Source organism: Heliangelus exortis, chromosome 8 (genome assembly GCF_036169615.1).
Source record: "Heliangelus exortis chromosome 8, bHelExo1.hap1, whole genome shotgun sequence".
Taxonomy (NCBI): Eukaryota; Metazoa; Chordata; class Aves; order Apodiformes; family Trochilidae; genus Heliangelus; species Heliangelus exortis.
The window spans coordinates 24,022,621-24,042,992 of NC_092429.1; the positions used below are offsets into that span (position 1 = coordinate 24,022,621).

General features: G+C 38.6%; 1 protein-coding gene across 6 annotated transcripts in view; it reads right to left on the minus strand.

Annotated features, from left to right (window-relative positions):
* The window catches only part of TPR (translocated promoter region, nuclear basket protein), a 38,515-nt gene that overhangs the window by 993 nt on the left and 17,150 nt on the right, over positions 1–20,372 (minus strand). For 2 of the 6 annotated variants that reach the window (XM_071751082.1, XM_071751079.1), the window contains exons 23-49: positions 20,099–20,251; positions 19,299–19,415; positions 18,070–18,273; positions 17,791–17,975; positions 17,232–17,379; positions 16,702–16,839; positions 15,871–16,002; positions 15,489–15,619; positions 14,923–15,133; positions 14,422–14,568; positions 13,835–14,033; positions 12,698–12,903; positions 11,986–12,047; positions 10,900–11,108; positions 10,326–10,598; positions 9,431–9,579; positions 8,712–8,795; positions 7,683–7,883; positions 6,305–6,436; positions 5,587–5,677; positions 4,964–5,148; positions 4,066–4,134; positions 3,188–3,282; positions 2,446–2,552; positions 1,532–1,627; positions 1,172–1,328; positions 264–382 (exon numbers count right to left, since the gene is read on the minus strand). In XM_071751082.1, coding sequence (XP_071607183.1) covers positions 264–382; positions 1,172–1,328; positions 1,532–1,627; positions 2,446–2,552; positions 3,188–3,282; positions 4,066–4,134; positions 4,964–5,148; positions 5,587–5,677; positions 6,305–6,436; positions 7,683–7,883; positions 8,712–8,795; positions 9,431–9,579; positions 10,326–10,598; positions 10,900–11,108; positions 11,986–12,047; positions 12,698–12,903; positions 13,835–14,033; positions 14,422–14,568; positions 14,923–15,133; positions 15,489–15,619; positions 15,871–16,002; positions 16,702–16,839; positions 17,232–17,379; positions 17,791–17,975; positions 18,070–18,273; positions 19,299–19,415; positions 20,099–20,251 — 4,000 coding nt within the window. The remainder of the gene's footprint in view (positions 1–263; positions 383–1,171; positions 1,329–1,531; positions 1,628–2,445; positions 2,553–3,187; positions 3,283–4,065; positions 4,135–4,963; positions 5,149–5,586; positions 5,678–6,304; positions 6,437–7,682; positions 7,884–8,711; positions 8,796–9,430; positions 9,580–10,325; positions 10,599–10,899; positions 11,109–11,985; positions 12,048–12,697; positions 12,904–13,834; positions 14,034–14,421; positions 14,569–14,922; positions 15,134–15,488; positions 15,620–15,870; positions 16,003–16,701; positions 16,840–17,231; positions 17,380–17,790; positions 17,976–18,069; positions 18,274–19,298; positions 19,416–20,098; positions 20,252–20,372) is intronic. The other 4 variants (XM_071751083.1, XM_071751080.1, XM_071751084.1 and 1 more) reach the window with 3 other exon arrangements.

Sequence of the window (20,372 nt, forward strand, 5' to 3'; positions counted from 1 at the left end):
CATCAAACGTAAGAATGGAGAGAATCACCATAGGATCTTTTGCTCCTTGAAGCACTATTTTCACTCTGGCCTTATCTAGTTACTGCAACTCAAGTAAAAACTGTTCACCATTAACACTGTAGACATCAAAATGTGACCTTCCTCTAAGAGCTCTTCCTTATCTTGTGTTTCTTGGCTATTCACAGTCTGTGATGCTGCTCAAAAAAAGCTCCCACACTTCATGAATTGGTATGAAACAACTGTTTCCAGCTATGGACCCATACCTGCAGATGAACTAGAAGGAGGGTCTTGACTAGTTGAAGGAAGATCTGACTCATCAGATGCTTGAACAGCTTCTTCTTCTTGCTGGCTATCAATTTCTAGGCCTGCTTCTGAAGTAATTCTAGAAGAGATGGAGGGGGAGAAAAACACATGAGTGTGTTTACATAGTGTCAAAAATCTTAGTGGGGGAAAAAAAAAAAAAGCAGCATAATCTTGGGGCAGAGATTTCTCTGCAAATGTCTCTCCCTAAGAAGTTTTGCAGGTTTTATCCCATTTTGTCCCTGCTCCAATCACAAGAGATTAATTTAGCTTTTAGAAAAAAAACACAATGTAATTTCCTTGATAAGCAGCCCAGTGCCAGATGCATACCCAACATACTGTCTTTCTAAGAAGGTTGCAGGAGCTGTTAACTAGGAGTAACTACACAAAGTAACATGATTGTGGTGTGTATGTTTAGGCAGGGGAGGAATGAAGTGGAGGGACTACCACTGACTATTTACTCCTCAGTATCATTGGTGCAATACCTACATTCCTGTATTAGCAAACAGGAATGCTCCTGCCTTTATTCTGCCAACTCCAGTCCTTCAAAGACCCCAACCCTAATGGCCTTTGCCATCAGTATTTGACTATTACAGAGGCCTTTGCATTCTGAAAAAAATACAAAAATCTTCTTTTGGCTGACTTATATTAGCTATGTTAAATCAGAAGGAGAAAATCAGAAGAAAATCTCTGATTTTAGATGAAAAAGTCTTCCCGTATTCCTTCATAAAATTACTAGACCCTGTCTGAGCTGCCCTTACTACCAGAACAGGTTAAACTGAAAATAAATCACAGGCACACTGGGATGGAAACAGATCATTAGGACTAACATGACATCAAGTCTTAGTCAACCAAACGAGTCACAGATTACCCTTCAGATTCTGCCTCTGCAAAAACTTCATCCCCATCATCACCAGCTCCAGCCTCTGTAGTGGTTGACAGATTCCCAGTGGATGTGGTCACCATTGGAACAGACTGTGAGGCATGCTCTGAAGCATCAGCTGAGGCACTCTCAGTAAAAACTGTCACTGTACAGGGAAGGCAGTTTAATAAACAAAGTTAGTTTGAGTTTCCTACAGAAAATCTATGGAAATCTTAGGCATCTCAGGGAAAGGGCTACTTGAATACTCAGTTGTCAGCAATAAGCACTGTAGCAACAACAATCTAATTCTTTTCCCTAAAGTCAAGGTTTCCAGTTTTTACTTCAGCCTGCAAATTTCTTGCCACTTACCTGGTGCTGCTACTTGTAATGGTGTTGTTGGAACACTACGACCCCCTGATTCTTCCTCATGAGCAAGGAATAGTGGAGTTTCATACATTCCTAAACCTGCAACATGAAGTTTCAGTGAAAACTGAAATAGCCAGCTACAAAAACAGATTAATTGCTGTCTTCTCTCTAAACACTTACTGAAATCCAGTAATTTGTACTTCAAGTGTGGAGATTTTTTTGGTTTAAGTTGTTTTGACTTCCTGCAAGGGCTAATTTTAATTTATTGAAAGGTAAAACATTGCTGTAAAAAACTGCTACTTGCTTTACTTTTAAATTTTTCTTATGGCATTATTTTGCTGTGAGTTTTCCTCACAGAAGAGCATATTGTTCCATGCCAACAGGGATGCAGGGGAAAGGGGCCAATGTGGGACAACAGCAAAGACATCAGACAATTTGCCTGACCATCTCGTAGCAGCTAAGGATATATCCCAAAGATTTCTTTGCATTTGCTGTTTTCCTCTATTATTTTACTACAGGAAAGCTACAATCAACAGTAAAGTTAAAGTTAAAAGCCATTCCCTCAATATTACTTTTATCATTAAATGAAGTTTCTTGCACTGAATAAGCAACATGCTATAGAATCATTTTTGTTGGGAAAAGGCCTTTAAGACAGATAATTTTTCAGCTTCTCTCATTCTAAAGCCCACTTGTTCTTGTTCCACAGAAACATTCTACTTTTCAAATCATGTTACAAATATGAGTGCAGCAGCTTGAAGGAGACATCATTTTACTTTCTGCTAGTCTCACTCTGCTGACAGTCACTTGAAAGCCACAGGTTTCTATACTTCAAGTATCTGCAGAACTGCATTTTACTGAATGCACTATTTATGTTTCACTGGAACCACGATGGAAAAGAAAGCACAGAAATGCTTTACCTCCTTGTGATGCAAGCTGACCAAGATCAGAGTGACTTGAGCTGGTTTGTGGCATATCTTCAGGGGGTCCAAATCTGAATCTAGGAACTCCAGCTACCTGGGGGGAACTATCAAAATAAAAATTTAGGGAACTCTGCCATTTTTCCAGTGCTCAGGGTGGGGGTGGAGGGGAAGAAAAGACAAGAAAACTTGACTGAAATGGAAGTATGAATTATGCATGTGACAAAATGAATTAATACTGGCCACAAATATCAGCAAAACTACTGCTAATTAAATAGCAGTTAGTTTCTCAAACTTAATTGGACTGCATCCAAAATCAGTAAAACAATCCTGAACAGAATATTCTTTATTTATTCATCCTATGAATTCTCAAGATCTTAAGTGGATTGCTGAACTTGTCCAGAAGTCTCCCACACCTTAAAAACAGAGATAGCTTTTCCTACTTTATTGCTAATGTTAGAAGGGGAGGAAGTGGAGAGGAGTTGAAATAGAAGAACCTATTTCTTATGTTTAATTTTGTCTTAAGTCTTACAATACACTGGAGATGATCTGCCTCCTCATTTGCTGATAAGTGTCAGGACACACAGCTAATAATTACTTACTTTTAGAGAAAGTCATCTCTCACAGAACTTAGCACATTTTAATGTTACTCTGGTCACAAGTTGATTTAATTTTAATTTATTTTAACTCTACTGAAAACCAGAAAGAAATAGATGACTTTTTTTTTTTTACATCTACTTACTGAATGGCTTCTGCAAACCCATCTGTACGATGTGGAACTACAAGAGTTGGTGTGCTTGGAACTGTTCTGTCCTCATCATCAAAGAAGTGTTGCTGCTGGAAAAAAAGACTCATATGAAAGCCTACAATGTACTTCTGGTTTCTAACAAGTTGAGATAAAGGTTTCCTTTTTCCACTGCCCAGCAAAATAAAGATGGATTTAGCCCTAAAAAAGTGACTGATTTCAGACATTTAAATCTGAGCTTCTTATATGGAACACCCTACAATAAAAATCCAACCCAAAACAAACACTTGCAGAGTATCCATCTTTTAAGGGATTTTTAAACATCAGCTGCATGAGATCATCCTGCCATCCAAGTGCCACATCTTCCTGTTGACTACAAAGAAAGCTTAGGCTGTCACATTCATAAATAGATAGGAATCTTTTTTCTAGTCAATGATTCTCTCTCTCCCCCCCTCACTGAGCTTGCATTTGCTCTGTCAAATATAGCTGAAGTTGAATAAAGGGTTCAAAATTAGATGGAGACAGACAGCATAAATTAGCCTTATCATTTAGGATGATGCTGAGAACACCTTAGTATTTTATTTTTCCAGAAATATATCAATTCTAGAAGACTGATTCTAAAAACAAGTAACTAAAATCACCTTGAGAAAAAAAACAACTCTATGTCTTTTGAAGAGCTTTAGCTTCCTGAGACTTTACTATTATTTGCCTTCCATTTATACAGATGTTAATAGGACCAAGATATTATCTGTAAAATCTACAGAAATCATCCCACCTCCCAACTCAGTAGCTAGACTTCTTTAAAAAACAAAACCCAGGAGTTATGAATATTCCCCTCAATGCAAGTTTTTAGTAGTAGACCTTTGTATACTCACCATTCCACCTATACCAGGAGTAAGCTGAAGTCCACGCCCCACTGATTGTCTTCGAGTCATCTGAATTCTCTTTATAGTAAAGAAAAAATTAAGGACAGTGAATGCTTCCCTGGAATTCTTATTATTCAATCAGAGCCAAGGATAGTTGCTAAATGAGTAAGCATAACAATTATATGTCAGTGTACAACACTGCTCAATAACAGGCATTTTATCTTCTTAAAGAGTAGACCATGGCAGCAGGTACTCCACACCTCATGTCTGCTGCCTGGTCTGACCATGAAAGAGAATCATGCAGGTTTAAATTCTGGGTGACATTACTGTTTTACTTAATTTTCTACTGAGGACAGAAAACTTGAACACAGAAATAATGCGGCCTCAAGCCTCAGAACAAGTTAACAGGAAAAGGATCATTTCGGTCAGGATATTTTTGCAAAGTTAAGGTTGTGATGTTTTTATTTACAAAATCTACAGGTGTACATCAAAGTCTAATCACAGAATCACAGCATCAGGCACTAACTGAAAGGTTTAGCTTAGAAAATAAATGGCAAACATCCCTTTGCCCAGCCTGCACTGGGGCAGAGACTGATAGAAACCTCTGCCAATCTGAGTTACAATCTGTTCAACAGCAGCTTTTAGACTGGTAATATCAGCAGTTTCTGACTGAAACAACATTGGTATAAGAATATCAAGACAGAAATCCATCCTCAATGTGTTACTGCTTTTAAAGTTCCCTGTCCAGCCATAATCTGCATGATGAGATATGTCAAGTCAGTTAGCTCAAGTACTACTTCTAAGCTGCTAAACAGCTGTCACAGTTTTTTACAATAGCCATTATTTAGAAGAAATAATACAATAATTCTTAAAAAGTCTTCTGAATCACACAACAGAGAGTTTATACCTGTACTGGGGGCCCCAGTTCTTGAGGAGGAGCATGAATAGTCAGCCGTGGGGGCAGTGGATGTGGTGGTCTGCGTGGTGACTGTGGGGGCCGAGGGGTCTGTCTCTCAGAGGCAGATGATGGCTGCTGCTCTCTTGAACTTTCATGAGGAAAAGTGGATTCTGCTGCACTTGTGCTGCCTTCTCCTGAAACAGACAGAATACAGAGGAATAAAACCATGGCTTCCAAACTGAACTGAAAACATGAAGGCCAAGTCTTCAAATTCTGCGACCACATCAACGTATTTTTACCCTTGCAAGAGCAGGGACAGTACTTTTGTTTAAAAACACTTCAAAGATAACTTGTGCCAGTTTTGTCAACACCAGCACTGACACATACTATTGATTATTCAAGTGCAAATTTAGCAAGGACATTAATCTACTAAGCCATCAAACAGAAGTTTCCATAGCAACCAGAGCTTGCAGGGTTTTCCAAGGAATGTAGAATATATCCAGAAAAGAATATATCAGGTTAAAATGGTCTTTAGTGTGTATTTTAAATCCATATTTTAACACACACTAAACAGCTTCTACATGTTCCCCCCTTACAGACACAGACTTTGAAGAAACATTTAATAACTATACCACTGTTCTGAGAATCTGCTGCTCTCTGGTTGCTTTCACCTCCTCCCATGCTTTCCTCAGTTTCTGTTCCAGGATCTGTACCATCAGCACCCTAAAAAACAACAAACATTTTAGGACTTAGCACTAATTTACAGGCTGTAAAGAGAATATAAAGGCAGTAAAAAAAGGATTCAGAAAGTAAACAAAGTGTATGTATCCCTATCTATAAACAAAATTATATATATCTATCAATGCATATAAATATTATTATATACATATTTATATATATAATATATGTATTAATATATATATATTAACAAAATATATGAAAACCTTAAAACATTTCTGTAAATATCTACCAAGTCAGGTAAATGTTTACAGCTGTATGAGATTTCAGAAGTTTTGCATATCTGTCCATACACAAACATGAACAATCCAGTCACCACCATTTAACAATACTAGACAATGAAATACCCAGCTTTTGAAGAACTGCCTCACTAGGTTTGCAACTACATTATTTTTTACTGGATCTTGTTCATCTTGTTCAAATGTCAAAGTTGACATTTCTTGTGAAAACACTATTTGTAACAGATATTACTATCACCTAGTAGTAGACTCAATTTTTGGGATTAATTCATATGAAGATTTTCTCTCACCTACTCAAATCTATGCAGCTGCACCATAACAGCAATTTATTCTAAGAAATCTAACAGGTTATAAAAAAAGGTACAAATCTCACCTCAGCATCATCTGCCTCATATCCATCATTACCATCAGCACTACCAGTTCCTTCATTGCTGTCATCACCTTCATCTCCCATCCCTGTGTCTTCATCATCATCCTCATCTTCCTCTTCCTCATCCTCATAGTCCTATGGTAACACCATATAAAAACCTTAAGTGCAGAAAGGGTAGTGGAATAATTTCAAATCTTGAAGTGGTGCAGTTCAGTTTGTGGTATACAGATCACCTCTGCCTGTGGATCTCCTCCTACAGTTTGTTTGTTATCCAGAGAGCAGGTGAATTGCTGTGGTAGGTTACCTGCCAAACACCCACCCAGACACTCCCTCTTCAGCAGGACAGGGGAAGAAAATACCATGAAAAAGCTTAAGGGTCAACTACCATTACAGGTAAAACATTCTTAACTCAGGCAAAATTAACTTAATTTGTTGCAATTTAAAAAAAGAGATGGATGGTGACAAACAACTGCACCACCTTTCCCCCACCTCTTTTTCCTGGGCTCAATTTTACTCCCTCATTCCCAACTGCTCTTCCTCCTCCCTCAGTCTAAGGGTAAAGAGGGCAAGGAAGCAGGGGTTGTGGTCAGTCTGTAACAGTTTCTCTCAGCTGCTCCCTTCCTCCTCACACTTTTTCCCCCTTCTCCAGCATGGTGCCTCCCTGCAGACTGCAATCCTTCAAAAATTCCTCCAGCAGTTGTTCCTATGCTCCATCAGATAAACCTGCCCCTGCACTGGCTCCTCTCCAGGGGCCACAGCTCCTGGCAGGAGCCTACTCTTCCATGGGCTGCAGTTTCCTTCAGGGAATATCTTCCATTCCATAGGCTACAGGGAAATCCCTGCTCCACTGTGGGCTCTTCCCTGGACTATGAAGAGTGCTCCAATGCCTGGAGAACCTCTTCACCCTCATTCTTTTTTGACCTGGGTGTTAGCAGGACTGCTTCTAATCCATCCTTTTCCTCTCCTCACAGACACTGCCACTGCATTGTTTTGTCCTCCCTTATGGTTGTTCCCACCACTTGATGGGCTCAGCTGCAGTGGGGCCACCCTGGAGCCACATGGAATAGACTGTCCCCAGCATGTGGCAACCCCCAGCCTCTCCTCACACTGCCACCCTTGAACATTGAATGATCACAGAAAATACAGAGGCACTGTGAAATATTAAGACTTAAAAAAAAAAAAAATCAAGCTGAATTAGCAAGTATCTTTAAAACATGAGAAGTTCAGGCTACACAAATACAGTCACAAAATTATTTTGATTAAGTTAGTCCTGTTAGGTGAGCTTTACACCAGATCAAAGACAAAATCATAACTAATGGAATAGTAAATAATAATGGGATTATTATTTATAATAAGTAGTGGAGTTCCATGATATACATACTTCCTGCTCGCCTTCGTTTTCATCATCATCATCATCTTCATCATCACTATCAATTACAATGACATCATCTCTCTTGGACTGACCATCCTGAGATGAAGTAGTATTTTGCTGATCTGACTGAAGAGGTCCAAGATCTATTGGGATGGACTGGGAAGTTTCTTCACTGTCCTCCATGGGAGTGTACTCTCCCTGTGTAACACCCTGCAAATGATAGAAATAAATTACCCTAAGAAACAAAATGAAATGCAGTGTATACAGTTCTTAAGATGCTTTTCAGAAAGTGACCACTTTATAAGAGTTTTCTGTTTTTATTCCCTAGCTCTCCATCTCAGCCAAATGGAGACCTATTCCACAACACAACTATTTCAGTGTATTCATCATATATGATGCATGTGAACACCCCCCCATAAAATGTTGCTGTCTGAATGTTCACCCCTGATATTTCAGATAACCAAGGAGCTCTCAACATCTGCCCAATAAGCACATACAGCCCCATGGGGCATTGCTGAGAGCCAAGGAAACACTCCACCCTGAATTCACAACTGTTCCTCAGAGAGCACTAAACACTGCAGCTACTGTCAGTGTACAGACTGGTGATGGGAAAATGAGAGGAGAAACAGATTCTGATGCTTACAAGAGAAGCACCAGTTTATTAATTATTAACCAAGGTAAACAGCCAACGACAAGTCTCTCTAGGATAAAGAAACAATTTCTCTTCTAAGCACAAACTGTGTGTTCTCTAGGTCTGCAGGAACAGTAATGCAATGCATATGAAAGCCACACAGTGGAGCTATCAAACTCTCCATTTAGCAATTATGGATATTTAAAGCATTTATATATATTTAAAAACTTTTAACTGAATCGGGTAAGGATCACTAGCAGTGTTAAGGGAATAAAAAAAAAAAAGTTTTCAGTGGTTTCCATTAGAAACTTGCAAGATCTGAGCTGATAGTTAACTTCTAAAAATACCAAGTTTGAAAAAAAAAAAAACCCAGCTCTTTCTTTCTGATTCTTTTCAAATATGCTTACTTCTCCAATTGAGTCTTGGGAGTCTTGATTGTATGCTTGAGCTTCTACCTCACCATCAGTGCTCTCTTCTGCTGTCACTTCCTCCTGAAAGAACATACTTTTTTTCTCATTCAAAATACATCACTAAAGTTTGGTTCTTTAACACGAGTTATTTTTTTTACTGTTTTTAAAAAACAAAGATCAGAGGCAGTATTTTGTTCCCTTTGCACTATTCTTTCTGCTTTTAACTAGCATCCCCCCTCTCTACCCTGGAGAAATAGTTTTCCCATACCAGTCCACTGGATGTCAGCATCTGTATCTTTTCAGGAACAAAAGGAAGCCTCAAGGTTTCCCATCCCACCTTTATGCTCTCAGCTAATTAAGAGATAATATTCTTACACTCTTGCCCTTTTCTGTATGTAGCATGTCTCTTGCACAGACTGTACACTATTTTATTCCAGAGTAACTGCAGATAGTGACCTTCCAGACCACATTGAAAAATATCTTCTTCCTCTTCAAGGCTAGGATATGGCTCTCTCTCTTCCATCCTACAGTTCACTAAGATATTCATCATTCACTGAAACTGGTATAACCTCTGCCTTTTATTATACACTTGGGGTATTATACATAACCCTGAGAATTTAAGAAGTCACATTAATAATTAACTGACTTGCTCTGAAGTAATATACTTGCTATTCCCATTAAAATCTTCCAAAAGGACAGATTATGTTCTTGCAAACCTCAGGTCCAACTCTCTGTATGCTTCTCAGTTTCTTTGGAAGTGGCACATCCACAGTTTCCTCAGAAATTTGGTCTGAGTTTTCCACAGTGTTATCCTCCTCTTCCTCTCGTGGACGTTTAGACAGTGAAGAACTTGGGGTAGCTGAAACTTAAAAAAGCCTCTTGGTTATTTTCAGAACAACAAATGAACAAAACAGAAAATCAAAAGGTTTGGTGTTTTACCCTGGAAAGCTGCCTCTTTCTGCACTGAATGATAACAAACAGAATCAGACAGAACCACCTGCTATTATTTCCTAGGACATGAAAGCACCAGCCCCTTTTGTTACAAGCCTTATGCTCTTGAACCTATATTCACATCTTAACTGGCCCCAACTATAAGCTTCAGGGTACAACTAAAATATGTTTTACAACATCTTTACTTTTGACAAGTACACCTAAAAGTTTAACAGAGTGTCAGCTGGGAAGCAAAAAAAGCAATTTACAAAAGCCCATTTTGTTGGGAAAACAAATGTGCAACAGCTTTTGACACAAAGTAGCTTTATATTTCTCTGTATTTTCCAATCCAGCTTTATTTAGTCATGACTCCTAAACTTGCTCCAACAGTCCCATGGAAACAGAGGCAGCAAGGTTTAACGTATTCAAACACAACGATGCTCTGAATAAAGAAACGTGTGCAGTTTTATTTTCAACTTTAAGGAATGCAACATTCCAGAGGTACCATTTCTGAAGCCTTCAAGAAAAGAGCCTAACCTCAGAATTTTGTAAAATGTTTGATAAACTCAAGGGGTGGAAGTACAAATTCTTTTGCTGAAGTTAAGCCTGGTTTGACAGGGTCCAAATGGAGCTATTTCAAAGGAACTATGCAACCAGGCAGAGCCATAAAATAAAACCAACCTGTGGCAAACACTGCAGTAGAAGTGGAGGGCCTCTCTATTTGAGAGCTCTGTACAATCTCTACAATGGTAGGGGATGGCTCCTGATTAGCTGGCTCAATCTGAGGATGACTTTGCTGTGTGGGCTGCACAAAAGCAGTTGCTTGTGTCTGCTGCTGAACAGTCAAGATGGGCTGAGAGAGAGATGTCTGAACGTTGGGACTGGTGGAACGCACAGACCCACTGGTGCTGCCAAAGACTGGAACGTGCTCCACAGGTCCCTCTGACTGCATAGCTGAAAGGCAAAACCAGGAGCACATTCAACTCTCTTCATATTACCTAGTACAAGTGACAAATTCTAGTTCAGATCTCTTAATGATCTCACATTTTTGCAGACTGAGTCACCATTTCTTATGCCTGTCTTCAGCTGAGGAATCAAACATCAACAGAAGCAGCTATAGAAGTGCAATACTAAAATAAACGCAGGGACAACAATCTGAGGTATTTTCAAAATTATCATTAGAGATTTAAAGTCAAAAGTAGCATTTATGATTACTGTAGATCCTTATATTAAAAATATAGGTCTTTTTACTTACCCTCCTGAGTCTCCACCTGTGTTGTAGGCATCACTGTAGCTGTTGGAGTAGTGGTAGGATTGGTGACTGTAGCAGGAGTAACCATGGGACGGATGCTGGCTCGTGGAGTAGATTTATTTCCAGCCATTGCAGCAGCAGTCACTTTACTTGGAGTTGACACAACAGGAGTTGGTTTAATATTTGCTGTTGGTGGATCCGATGTGCTAGCACTAAAAAAGAGTACATTATGGTAGTGCAGAAAGCAGATCTTAAAAATACCAAATTTTATCATAGCTAGAAATACTAATTTTAAAGGTTTAAATTTTGAAAGTCTGAGAAGGGCATAATGAATTGTCTTGCAAAGCTTGCTTATAGTTAAAAAAGACACACACTACACAATCAGTAACATTTTGTCCAGCTTAGAGGTTTTACAGGTTTCTTCAACAGCAATCAACTATAAATCTGCAAGATCAAAAGAAGCCATGTGTAGCTCATACTATTAGCTGTGCTGGGTCCTAATTACAGTGAGTAATAGATCTTATGATAAAACTAACTGATTCACTCAGTACAGAGCAGCATCATCTCCTGGCTGAGACAAGGATCTGCCACATTTTAACTGGCATTTTCAAAAGCCTTGCTTTCAAAAGGGTGCTGTCACAAAAGCTAGAGGAAGTTTGTTATCTAAACTTAGTAATATGTAGTATTTTCCATGTTAAAGCTTAGTAATTTGACTATTTTATCTGGTGTTAGAGTTACCATCTATTTAGTCTGTTTCTATTGTTTGAGATTTTTCCACAAGGAACATCTCCTCCAACAAAAAAGGTCAAAGGTGACAATCAAAACTGTACAACCTCAAGAATCCTGAAATCTGAAAACATGTAAAAAAATTTTTACACTTCCTGCTTGTCAATATGACAATTTAACAACTTAAAAACTTTACTGATTAAATGTGTCTGAGAAAAGAGGACTGTATTATGTCAATTAGTATCTTCCAAGTCACTTAAAGCAAAGCCAGTGGTTTACTACAAAGAAGAGCAACTTGATAAAGACAAACTCAAGAAACTCCCAACCAAAGAAACTGCAAAACCCCCAGACCCTTCAACTCACATTCCTCTTTCACCTGAAGCTGGAGTAGACTTTAGTGAGATTTGCCTCTGCTGTTCTGGGACCTGTTAAGTAAGAAGCAGAAGTATCATGCCACGTACACACAGAGTGAGAAATTTCATGAAATACTTCAGCAGACAGATATCTCTGCTAACAATTGTTTCTCTAACAGAACTGCGAGCACACCAAATCAAACTCCATTATGACTGCAAATCCAAGACAAATCATACCAGCCATAGCATGTATGTAAACCAGTTCAGTGATTTCTAGGGTGTTTTCTGAAGCCATTGAGAAAACAGCAGCCCGAATCCATTATACACATCAGGAAAGTTACAAAGAGAGCCAACAATTCATTGGCTGATTCACATGGAATGATCTAACTGTATACTTGCCACCACTGGGAAATTCTGACTATGGCATGAAGTTCTAAGTTCAGGTCTGAATCCTTACTAAAGCCACCTTGCACATTTCAAAAACTAGGACTAAGAGTTTAGTGGATTCCATTCTTATTTTTTGATTTTTTTTCCCCCCCTATAAGAATAGAATCTGCTATTTAGGATGTTCTCTTCATGTAAAGCAGTCCTGAATATTCACTACTGTGTACACAAAACCAAACCGGACAGCAGTGCCTGTACTCAGAGCTGATGCTCTCATTGTCAGGAGACAGACAAGCTGCTCACTCCCAATCCTTCAGCCAGCTGAAAGGAGTTTGTACCTTATTTGTAGACTCTGGTGGCTCATCTCGTTGCTCGTGGTGTCGTTCTTGCTGCTCTCTAAGCTCTCTTTCCAGACGGCAGATTCGCCCTTCATACTGAGATTTCAGTGCACTCATCCGCACCTCCAGCTCAGTCTTCTGCTCCTCTAAGGAGCTGCTTTTTTGCTTCCACTCTTCATTTTCTTTTGTTAGCTGCTCTTTTGTACCTAATTGAATAGGAAAGAACACAGGTTTGCCACTGTACAAGCTTCCTACTAAGTGAATGCTGAATACCTCTCTGTTATAATAGGCTACTCAAGTATTCTGAACTCTTAAAAATGTTAAGAAACCCAAACTACATCTTGAAATTTATTTATTTATTCAAATTAAACACAAATCTATGCTCCTTGAGCATAGGAGGTTCCATATAAACACGAGGGGAAATTTTTTTACTGTGAGGGTGACAGAGCTCTGGCACAGGCTGCCCGGGGAGGTTGTGGAGTCTCCTTCTTTGGAGTCATTCAAAACCTGCCTGGACGTGTTCCTTTGTGACCTCCTGTAGGTAACCCTGCTCTGGCAGGGAAGTTGGACTTTCAAGGTCCCTTCCAACCCCTAACTTTCTGTGATAAATAAATTATAAATATAAATAAATACTATTTTTTATATATATATATACATATATATATATAAAAACAAAAATTAAATCAGCAAGTAGTCACAAAAAAACAAGATGCATTCAGCAACCTCTTACACTACCATTCCTCTTAATGTCAATTAAAAATAAAGGTGGCACTAAGTTTGGCACCTGTACACTTAGGGAAGGGGATAATTACCCAAGCTGTTAGTAAGGTTAACCTGCTCTGATCAACAGAAGGATAAAAAACCAATAATTGTTATGCTGGCTGACCAGAACTAAGCAAAACTCATTTTTTACCCCTACTGTTCAGCTAGCTATATATTTTTATCATCTCTCAAAGGAAATAAATTCTAAGTTATAGAACAATTCCTGTAGTATCTCATCTAGAAAAAAAACATTAAGCTGAAGAAAAAACCTGTGAAGTAGACTACATTTTCCTAAGCATCCTGTCTAAATGCTTTTCCATACAAATAATCAAAACTGAAGCAGATGACTGAAGGAGAGAAAAAATATTGTAATACCAGCTAACTGTGCAATCTTCTGCTTGGCTGCAAGCAAAGTCTTCCTGGTTTTCTCTTCCTTTTCAGTGATCTGCTGCCTCAGCTGTTCTTCCTGTGTTGTTTTCTCTTGAAGGTCTTGATGAAAACGAGCAAGTTCTGATTGTAGCTGAGTTATCTGCTCCTGAAGATTTCTAACTTCAGTTTCCTTTTCTGCTATAGTCTATACAGAGAGAGACAGATCATAACTGTTGGCCATAACCAGCTACTTTGGCAAAGACCTCTTCTAGGAGGCTCCAAGGACCTAGTATTAGCTGTATTAAAAAGCTTATCATCAACAACAGAGTAGTCAAATCCTTTCTGAATGCAATACTTCAGACTAGCATTCTCTTTCCCACTTACTTTTACCAAGAAACATCATGACACAAAGTAGACAGGGGGTTTAAACCAGCTTTAAGGCCCACTTTTCCAACAAGGTAGAGAGGTACAATTAAGTCACTCGATGTACTTCTGTGCATGCATGCACAGGCACAGAGAAACATCCTCACATTCTTCTATGCAGTTAAGAACGCAGTCGAGAACAGTGCTCTGAAATTGTTCACTCTTCTTACCTTTTGTAAACTTTCTACTTGAGCCTCCAAAGCCTTTGTCTTCACCTCAGCTTGACTGAGATTGTCCTTCAGCTCTTGCACTTCCTGGACAGAAACTTTTTCTTCTTGTTGTTCTACAAAAGACTGAGTTGATGCTTCTGCAACCATCTGAAATATGTCAAACAGCAGCAGGTTAAATGTCATGACTTTTACAAGTTGTTTCTGTGTGCAAACTGTTTAAAATATTCTGGGCAAAACCCAAAGAACTCTTAACAAAATCTGAAGTTCTGTGAAGAATTCTGTAAAGTACTAAGTGATGCACAGCTCATACTTTCTGGCAGTTAAGAGCTAAAAGCAGAATAAACAATATTATTTGCTGCTTTCTCTTCACAGTATTATACTAAGAGAAGGTGAAGATCATTAGCTAGATCACACATGACCAGATTAACAATATATCTTTTTAGCAGAATGTATTTGCAAATAAAAAAAAAAAAAAAAAAGCCAACAAAAAAGTGTATGTACCTTATCATGCTGTGCTTTCAGCTCCTCATATTGAGTCTTGTACCTGCGCCCAATTTTCTTGACCTGTGTTATAGTTTTCACTTTTTCTTGTATGTCAGCCACTTTGGCATCTAGTTCTTTCTGCAAAGTGTCCTTTTCTGTTCTTATTTTCGTTACTTCATCCTTCAGGCTCTGAACAAGATTCTGGCTTGTAGTCAAGGATGCATTAGTTCTAAATAACACGAGTTTGGAGGAAGATGCAAAGGAGATGATTGAAATTGAGCAGTACTGAAATGTACTGAATTCCGTGTAATATAACAGACATTATTTGTAGTAAATTGTGTTTTCTAGGATTTTGCCATATGAATGAGTGTAGAAGACAAATTATTCTACCATACACTAGTTTAGAGAAAGTTCAGCTAAAAGATTACTTCTCAATTTTATCTGCATACTATCAACTATAAATTAAGGAAACAGAAGGTTTCATAGTTCCATGGAGACTGTTAAGAAATTACACCTCCAGATAGAGCTTTCTGTGAAGTATTTTGCTTTGCACAAAACTTTTTACTAATTGACTTATACCACACCTGGCTATTTCTGCTTTAAGCCTGCCAGTTTCCTCACTCATTTGTTGGATGCGTTTGGTGTTTGCCTCCTTCTCTGAGAGCAGCTTCCGGTACTCTTCGAGATCCGTGTCCTTCTGTTGGCTCAATAAATGCTGGAATGTTTAAAAAACAGTTTGCATTTTTTATACAGTTATGTCCAGAAAAAAACTTTGAATTAGAGATATTGCTTTTGCATTTTGATTTGGAAGGCCTGTGAACTAGAAGAGCCTGCTTTGAAGCTGTGTAAACAATGCTTTGTAATTCAACTATATATTTGTTTTCAAGAAAATTCAGAACTTTATTCAACCTTTGTTTTGCCACCCACCTCCCCCTAACACCATCTTTGAAAACATGGAATCCCCACCTGAGTCCTGCCTTTCCAGCGTTTAACATCTTCTTCCAGCAGCTTTTTCTCTGCCTGCAACATTCCACTTTTCTCACTCAGTTCAGCATTGGACTCTTGCAGAGGTAGAATGTCAGCTTCCAGCTTGCGTACCTGGAAAAACACAACTGGGGGTTGAACTCTCTGGATCTTATGAGACTGAAGGGAATGGATGGGATAGTCCTTGGATGACAATGGTAAAAGAGCAAAACCAACACCCTCAAGAAGCCATGATATAAGCTCCTTTTCCAAAACTCTGTGGCCAGCTGTGGAAGGGATAAGGACAAGGAGCAAGAGCAGGGAATGATCCCACAGAGAGATGAAAACCACAGCTATGACTTCACAACCTTAGATTCTCAATCCAGTTTGGTACTGGAAACTGGCATCTAACATGTAATTAATGATCTAACAACACTGCACTGGATCCCATTAAATAACTGGCATGTAGAAATGAGAAGATGCATGATCTCCTTTTTAAATTCTTCATAAAGCCATGGTGTGTTTTATATGTATCACTGTGACATTTTTCATTTATTTGCTGATAATATTCTTGTCACTGGTATACTTCTAGCCAAAGATTCTAGCTGATTCTCAGAAATCATTCTTCTAGCTGATTTTCAGTTTTATTTAAATGAAACTGGACTTTAAACTTTCCAAGTTTTCTAGGTGGACCAGTGTCTTCTAAAAACTGAAGTTTCCTCATTTATGTATGGTGCACAGGAATATTCACAATCTAAATCATGTACTTATTGTAATTAGCAATGGTGAATCAACTTGATCATCTGAAAAATACACATGAACCTCAGAACTCACCTTTGCTTGAACTTGTTGCAGCTCTTGTTCTAGCCTCTCCTTCTCTTCTCTAAGCATCTTGTTGGTTTCTATCAGTACATTCATGGTCTCAGTTTTTTTCATTAATTCTTCATGCTGTGCAATAGTTTTTGCTGTTACCTTTTGAAAAGATTAAACTCAGTTATCTGTTTTGCTTGCACAAGCAGAGACACTTAACCTAAGATGGGCATAACACCATTTTGGAAAGCTGTCATGGCATTTATTAAGCCACACCTACATTCAAAACAAGTAACTAATGCTTCAAAAATAGGAGATGGAGAAAAAAAAGTGAGAATTTCTCCCCTCCCCTTTGCATGATTTTGCAATTGCCACACTTCTCCACGGGGCTTGGAACAAAACCCTCCATTTGGCTACATGCCAACCTCAGTTTAAGATCTGCCAATTCTTCCAAAACTCTTCATTTTTGGGTATAAGCAGTAAAGACAAGAGTAAAACATGGAGAACAGCCTTCCCTACTTAAAGTAATCATATGCAAGAGTATCCAACCATACCTGCACCTTCTCCCTCTCAGCATTGAGGCTGTCCTGAAGCTCCTGGAGCTCCCTTTCCAGGTGCTCCACTCTCTGGCGGTACCGCAAACTCTCCACCTGGGCCACCTCAAATCTGGTTTCTGCAATCTCCTTTTCTCGACGTATGAATCTGCAACAAGAAAATGAACAGCACATGTTTATGGAAATGAAAGATAAAGCATTTTAAGCAGAAGCATCTTGTATCTGACAGTCTACCGAGTATAGGTATTGGTTCAGAAAGATCAACAAGGAAATCCTACATAGAAGTCCTTCAATATCTACATAATCTCCTAAAAAACAGAATAAGAAAAAAAGTCAACTCTGAAACTTTCTTGCCAACCCTGTTTGCTAAAGTCTGATTTAGCTTCCTGTCAGAATAGACTCACATTTTCCTAGGAGTAGAAAGAAACCTGCTCTATTAGTTACTGATGTAAGACAACCACTTCCTACCACACTAAAAAGCACTTAAATTTTATGTATTATTCTTCAAATATAAGAACTACCTGGCATCTGATTTCTAACCATTGAGAGCTCAAGTTACCTAAGAATTTCTAAGATTTGCTCCTGGGATTTGCCTTCCTCATTGAGAGAAACATTCACTGCAGCTGGCATGGCTTCTTTCATGGAAGTCACCATCTTATCACTCAGACTTTCCAGCTGTTCATGTAACAATCGATTCTGTTTTTCCAAATCTTCACAGCGGGATGCAAGTTTGGAAGCTTCATCCTAGAACAAAATTATTCAAAGGTTGTGAATTCTGTGGCTGTTTCTGTTAACTGGAAAAAAAAACACCTCACTGAAACTATAAAAACAACCATACCTTGATCATTCTCTCTCTTTCTTCCCAGGAGGCTTTGCTCTCTAACAATTCAGACTCAGCTTTCTGGGCAGCCTCCTCTAGCTGCTGCCTTACTGCTGTATTCTTGGCAACTTGTTCTTTAATTGCCTGTAAGGCTTCAACATCAGCAGCATGAAGCATTAATTCCCTTTCATATTTATTTTGAGCTTCAGAAGCCATCTTTGCCTGCATAAAAAAATAGAAAAAAAATAGATTCTTTTATCTTTAATGATATATATTTGATAGGTACGAGATTCTCTAATTACAGACAAAATCAGTGAGCACAGAATGAAAAAGAAAACCACTGGCCAAAACCTCTGTTATTCTCAAGTACAAGAAAAATGTACTTAGGACAGTTCCCATAAAGAAAGTGCTGTTTTTAAGAAAAATTAGAATCTGAAATAATTGTCACGACTGGCTAGCAGGAAGGGACAGCCTCTACAGTTACTCTACTATCTACTCTTGCTGTAGATTCTGCATAGATAACAAGCAGACATTTAGTCTAAGACCATCCACTTGTTACTTCTACACATTAATGGGCAAAGATATTTACTGCATGAGGTTAAAAGCTGAAATGCCCATCTACTGAATTTTGTGATGGATTAAACAGCAGTCAAAATTTTTTCTACTTTACACTGATAAGTGTTGCTGGAATTCTCACCTGGAGAAAAGTAGATTCTTTTAAAAGACTTTTTTTTTTTTTTTATATCAAGTGCTGCTAAACATCATTTTGCCCCACAGTTTTAAAAAATGACAACTCTGTTTTGGGTTAGAAAGAAAGACATTTTTCCCATTGTCTTCTTCTGGGAGTTCACTTCTCTCTTCAGGACAGTGAGGTAGCAAAAACCAAACCCAACAACCAACCAACCACCCAGAACAGTTAGCTACATTTCCTGATCAGTTTTTTTAACAGAATGAAACAGACCTCAGAAAGAGCAATCCACTGCACCTTGTTTTCTTAAACATCACAGAAACTGTGCTTGCAGCACAGCTTCAGCTGACCTTACTGCAATACTTTATCAGGTAGAAAACTGAAGCACTAAATAAGCAGCTGGTCACAAAATACTCTTACAGCAATTTGCTTGCCTCCAAAAGTCTGATTAGTGGCATCACCTTTAAAAAAAAAATGTTCCGAGTTCAACTAAAACCAATGAAAAACTAGCAGTAAGTTTACTATCTCTGGCTAAAACAGGGAAATACTACAAACATACTTGTTCCTGGCAGTCACGTCTGGCTTGCTGTTCATTACTTAGAGCTGTGCTGGCTCTCTGAAGAGCTTCCTGAACCTCTGACTGCACGGTTGTCAGACTCTTCTTTAGTTCTGATAGCTACAGGGATGGGGGAGAGGGGAACAACAACAAAAAAAAACCACAAAATAAGAACAAAACTAACACAGTATTGAACACAGCAAAACTCTGAATGCAGGCAGTGATGAGTAATGTAGAACCAAAGGCTGGTTATTTAATTTTATTTTAAAATATTAATTGTAATCTAAAGGGAAACACTTTCAAGGTTTTGATTTATTAATATACAAAGCTCTTTCCCAGGAAAAATACATTGTTGTCCTTTCAGAGTTGGGCATGCAGTAATTATATCTGCAGTCATCTTGTTTCTTTCAAACCCGGTATGAGCCTGAATATTAACTGCATAATTAAGGACACAGACCACTCTGGTTTTCAAAGATGTGCATGCTACAAACTTAGTTCCAGCTCATGTTCCCAAAAGAATTTTCCAAAACCTCTCTCATGTTTTCCTGCAAACTGTGCTCAAAGTTCAGAGAGGTTGTGACAGCTTTAAATACCCAGTCCTCCAAACAAAGAGATCTAAGGTTAATGTACTACTCATGTTTGGAAACCTCTCACAAATTCAGTTAGCCTTTTGTATATCCTAAAACCTTTAGTTCTGGGCACTAGTAACTGTGGGAACAATCTGAATTTAAGGGATTATGTAAAAGCACATTCTTGTGGACTCTCTCCAAGGGAGTTAAGGGGAGGGGGCATTCAGTGTGTACCTGTTGCTCCATACTCTCCACAGCCTTACGCTTCTCCTCTTGCAGTTCTTGCTTTTCTTTCTCTGACTCCATCAGCTTCTTTTCCAGCTGTGCTTGATACTCTGAAGACTCCTTCAGACGAGCTTCAACAGTTGCACGAACTTCCTCTGTCACCTTCATTAAAATCCACAGCAAGAGATCAATTGGTTTTCCTTTAAATAAGGCCTCATGTGAAACCAGGATTTTATTACCAATTTAAAGCCAGAATAACATCTCATTTAGAACAAAACTGAAA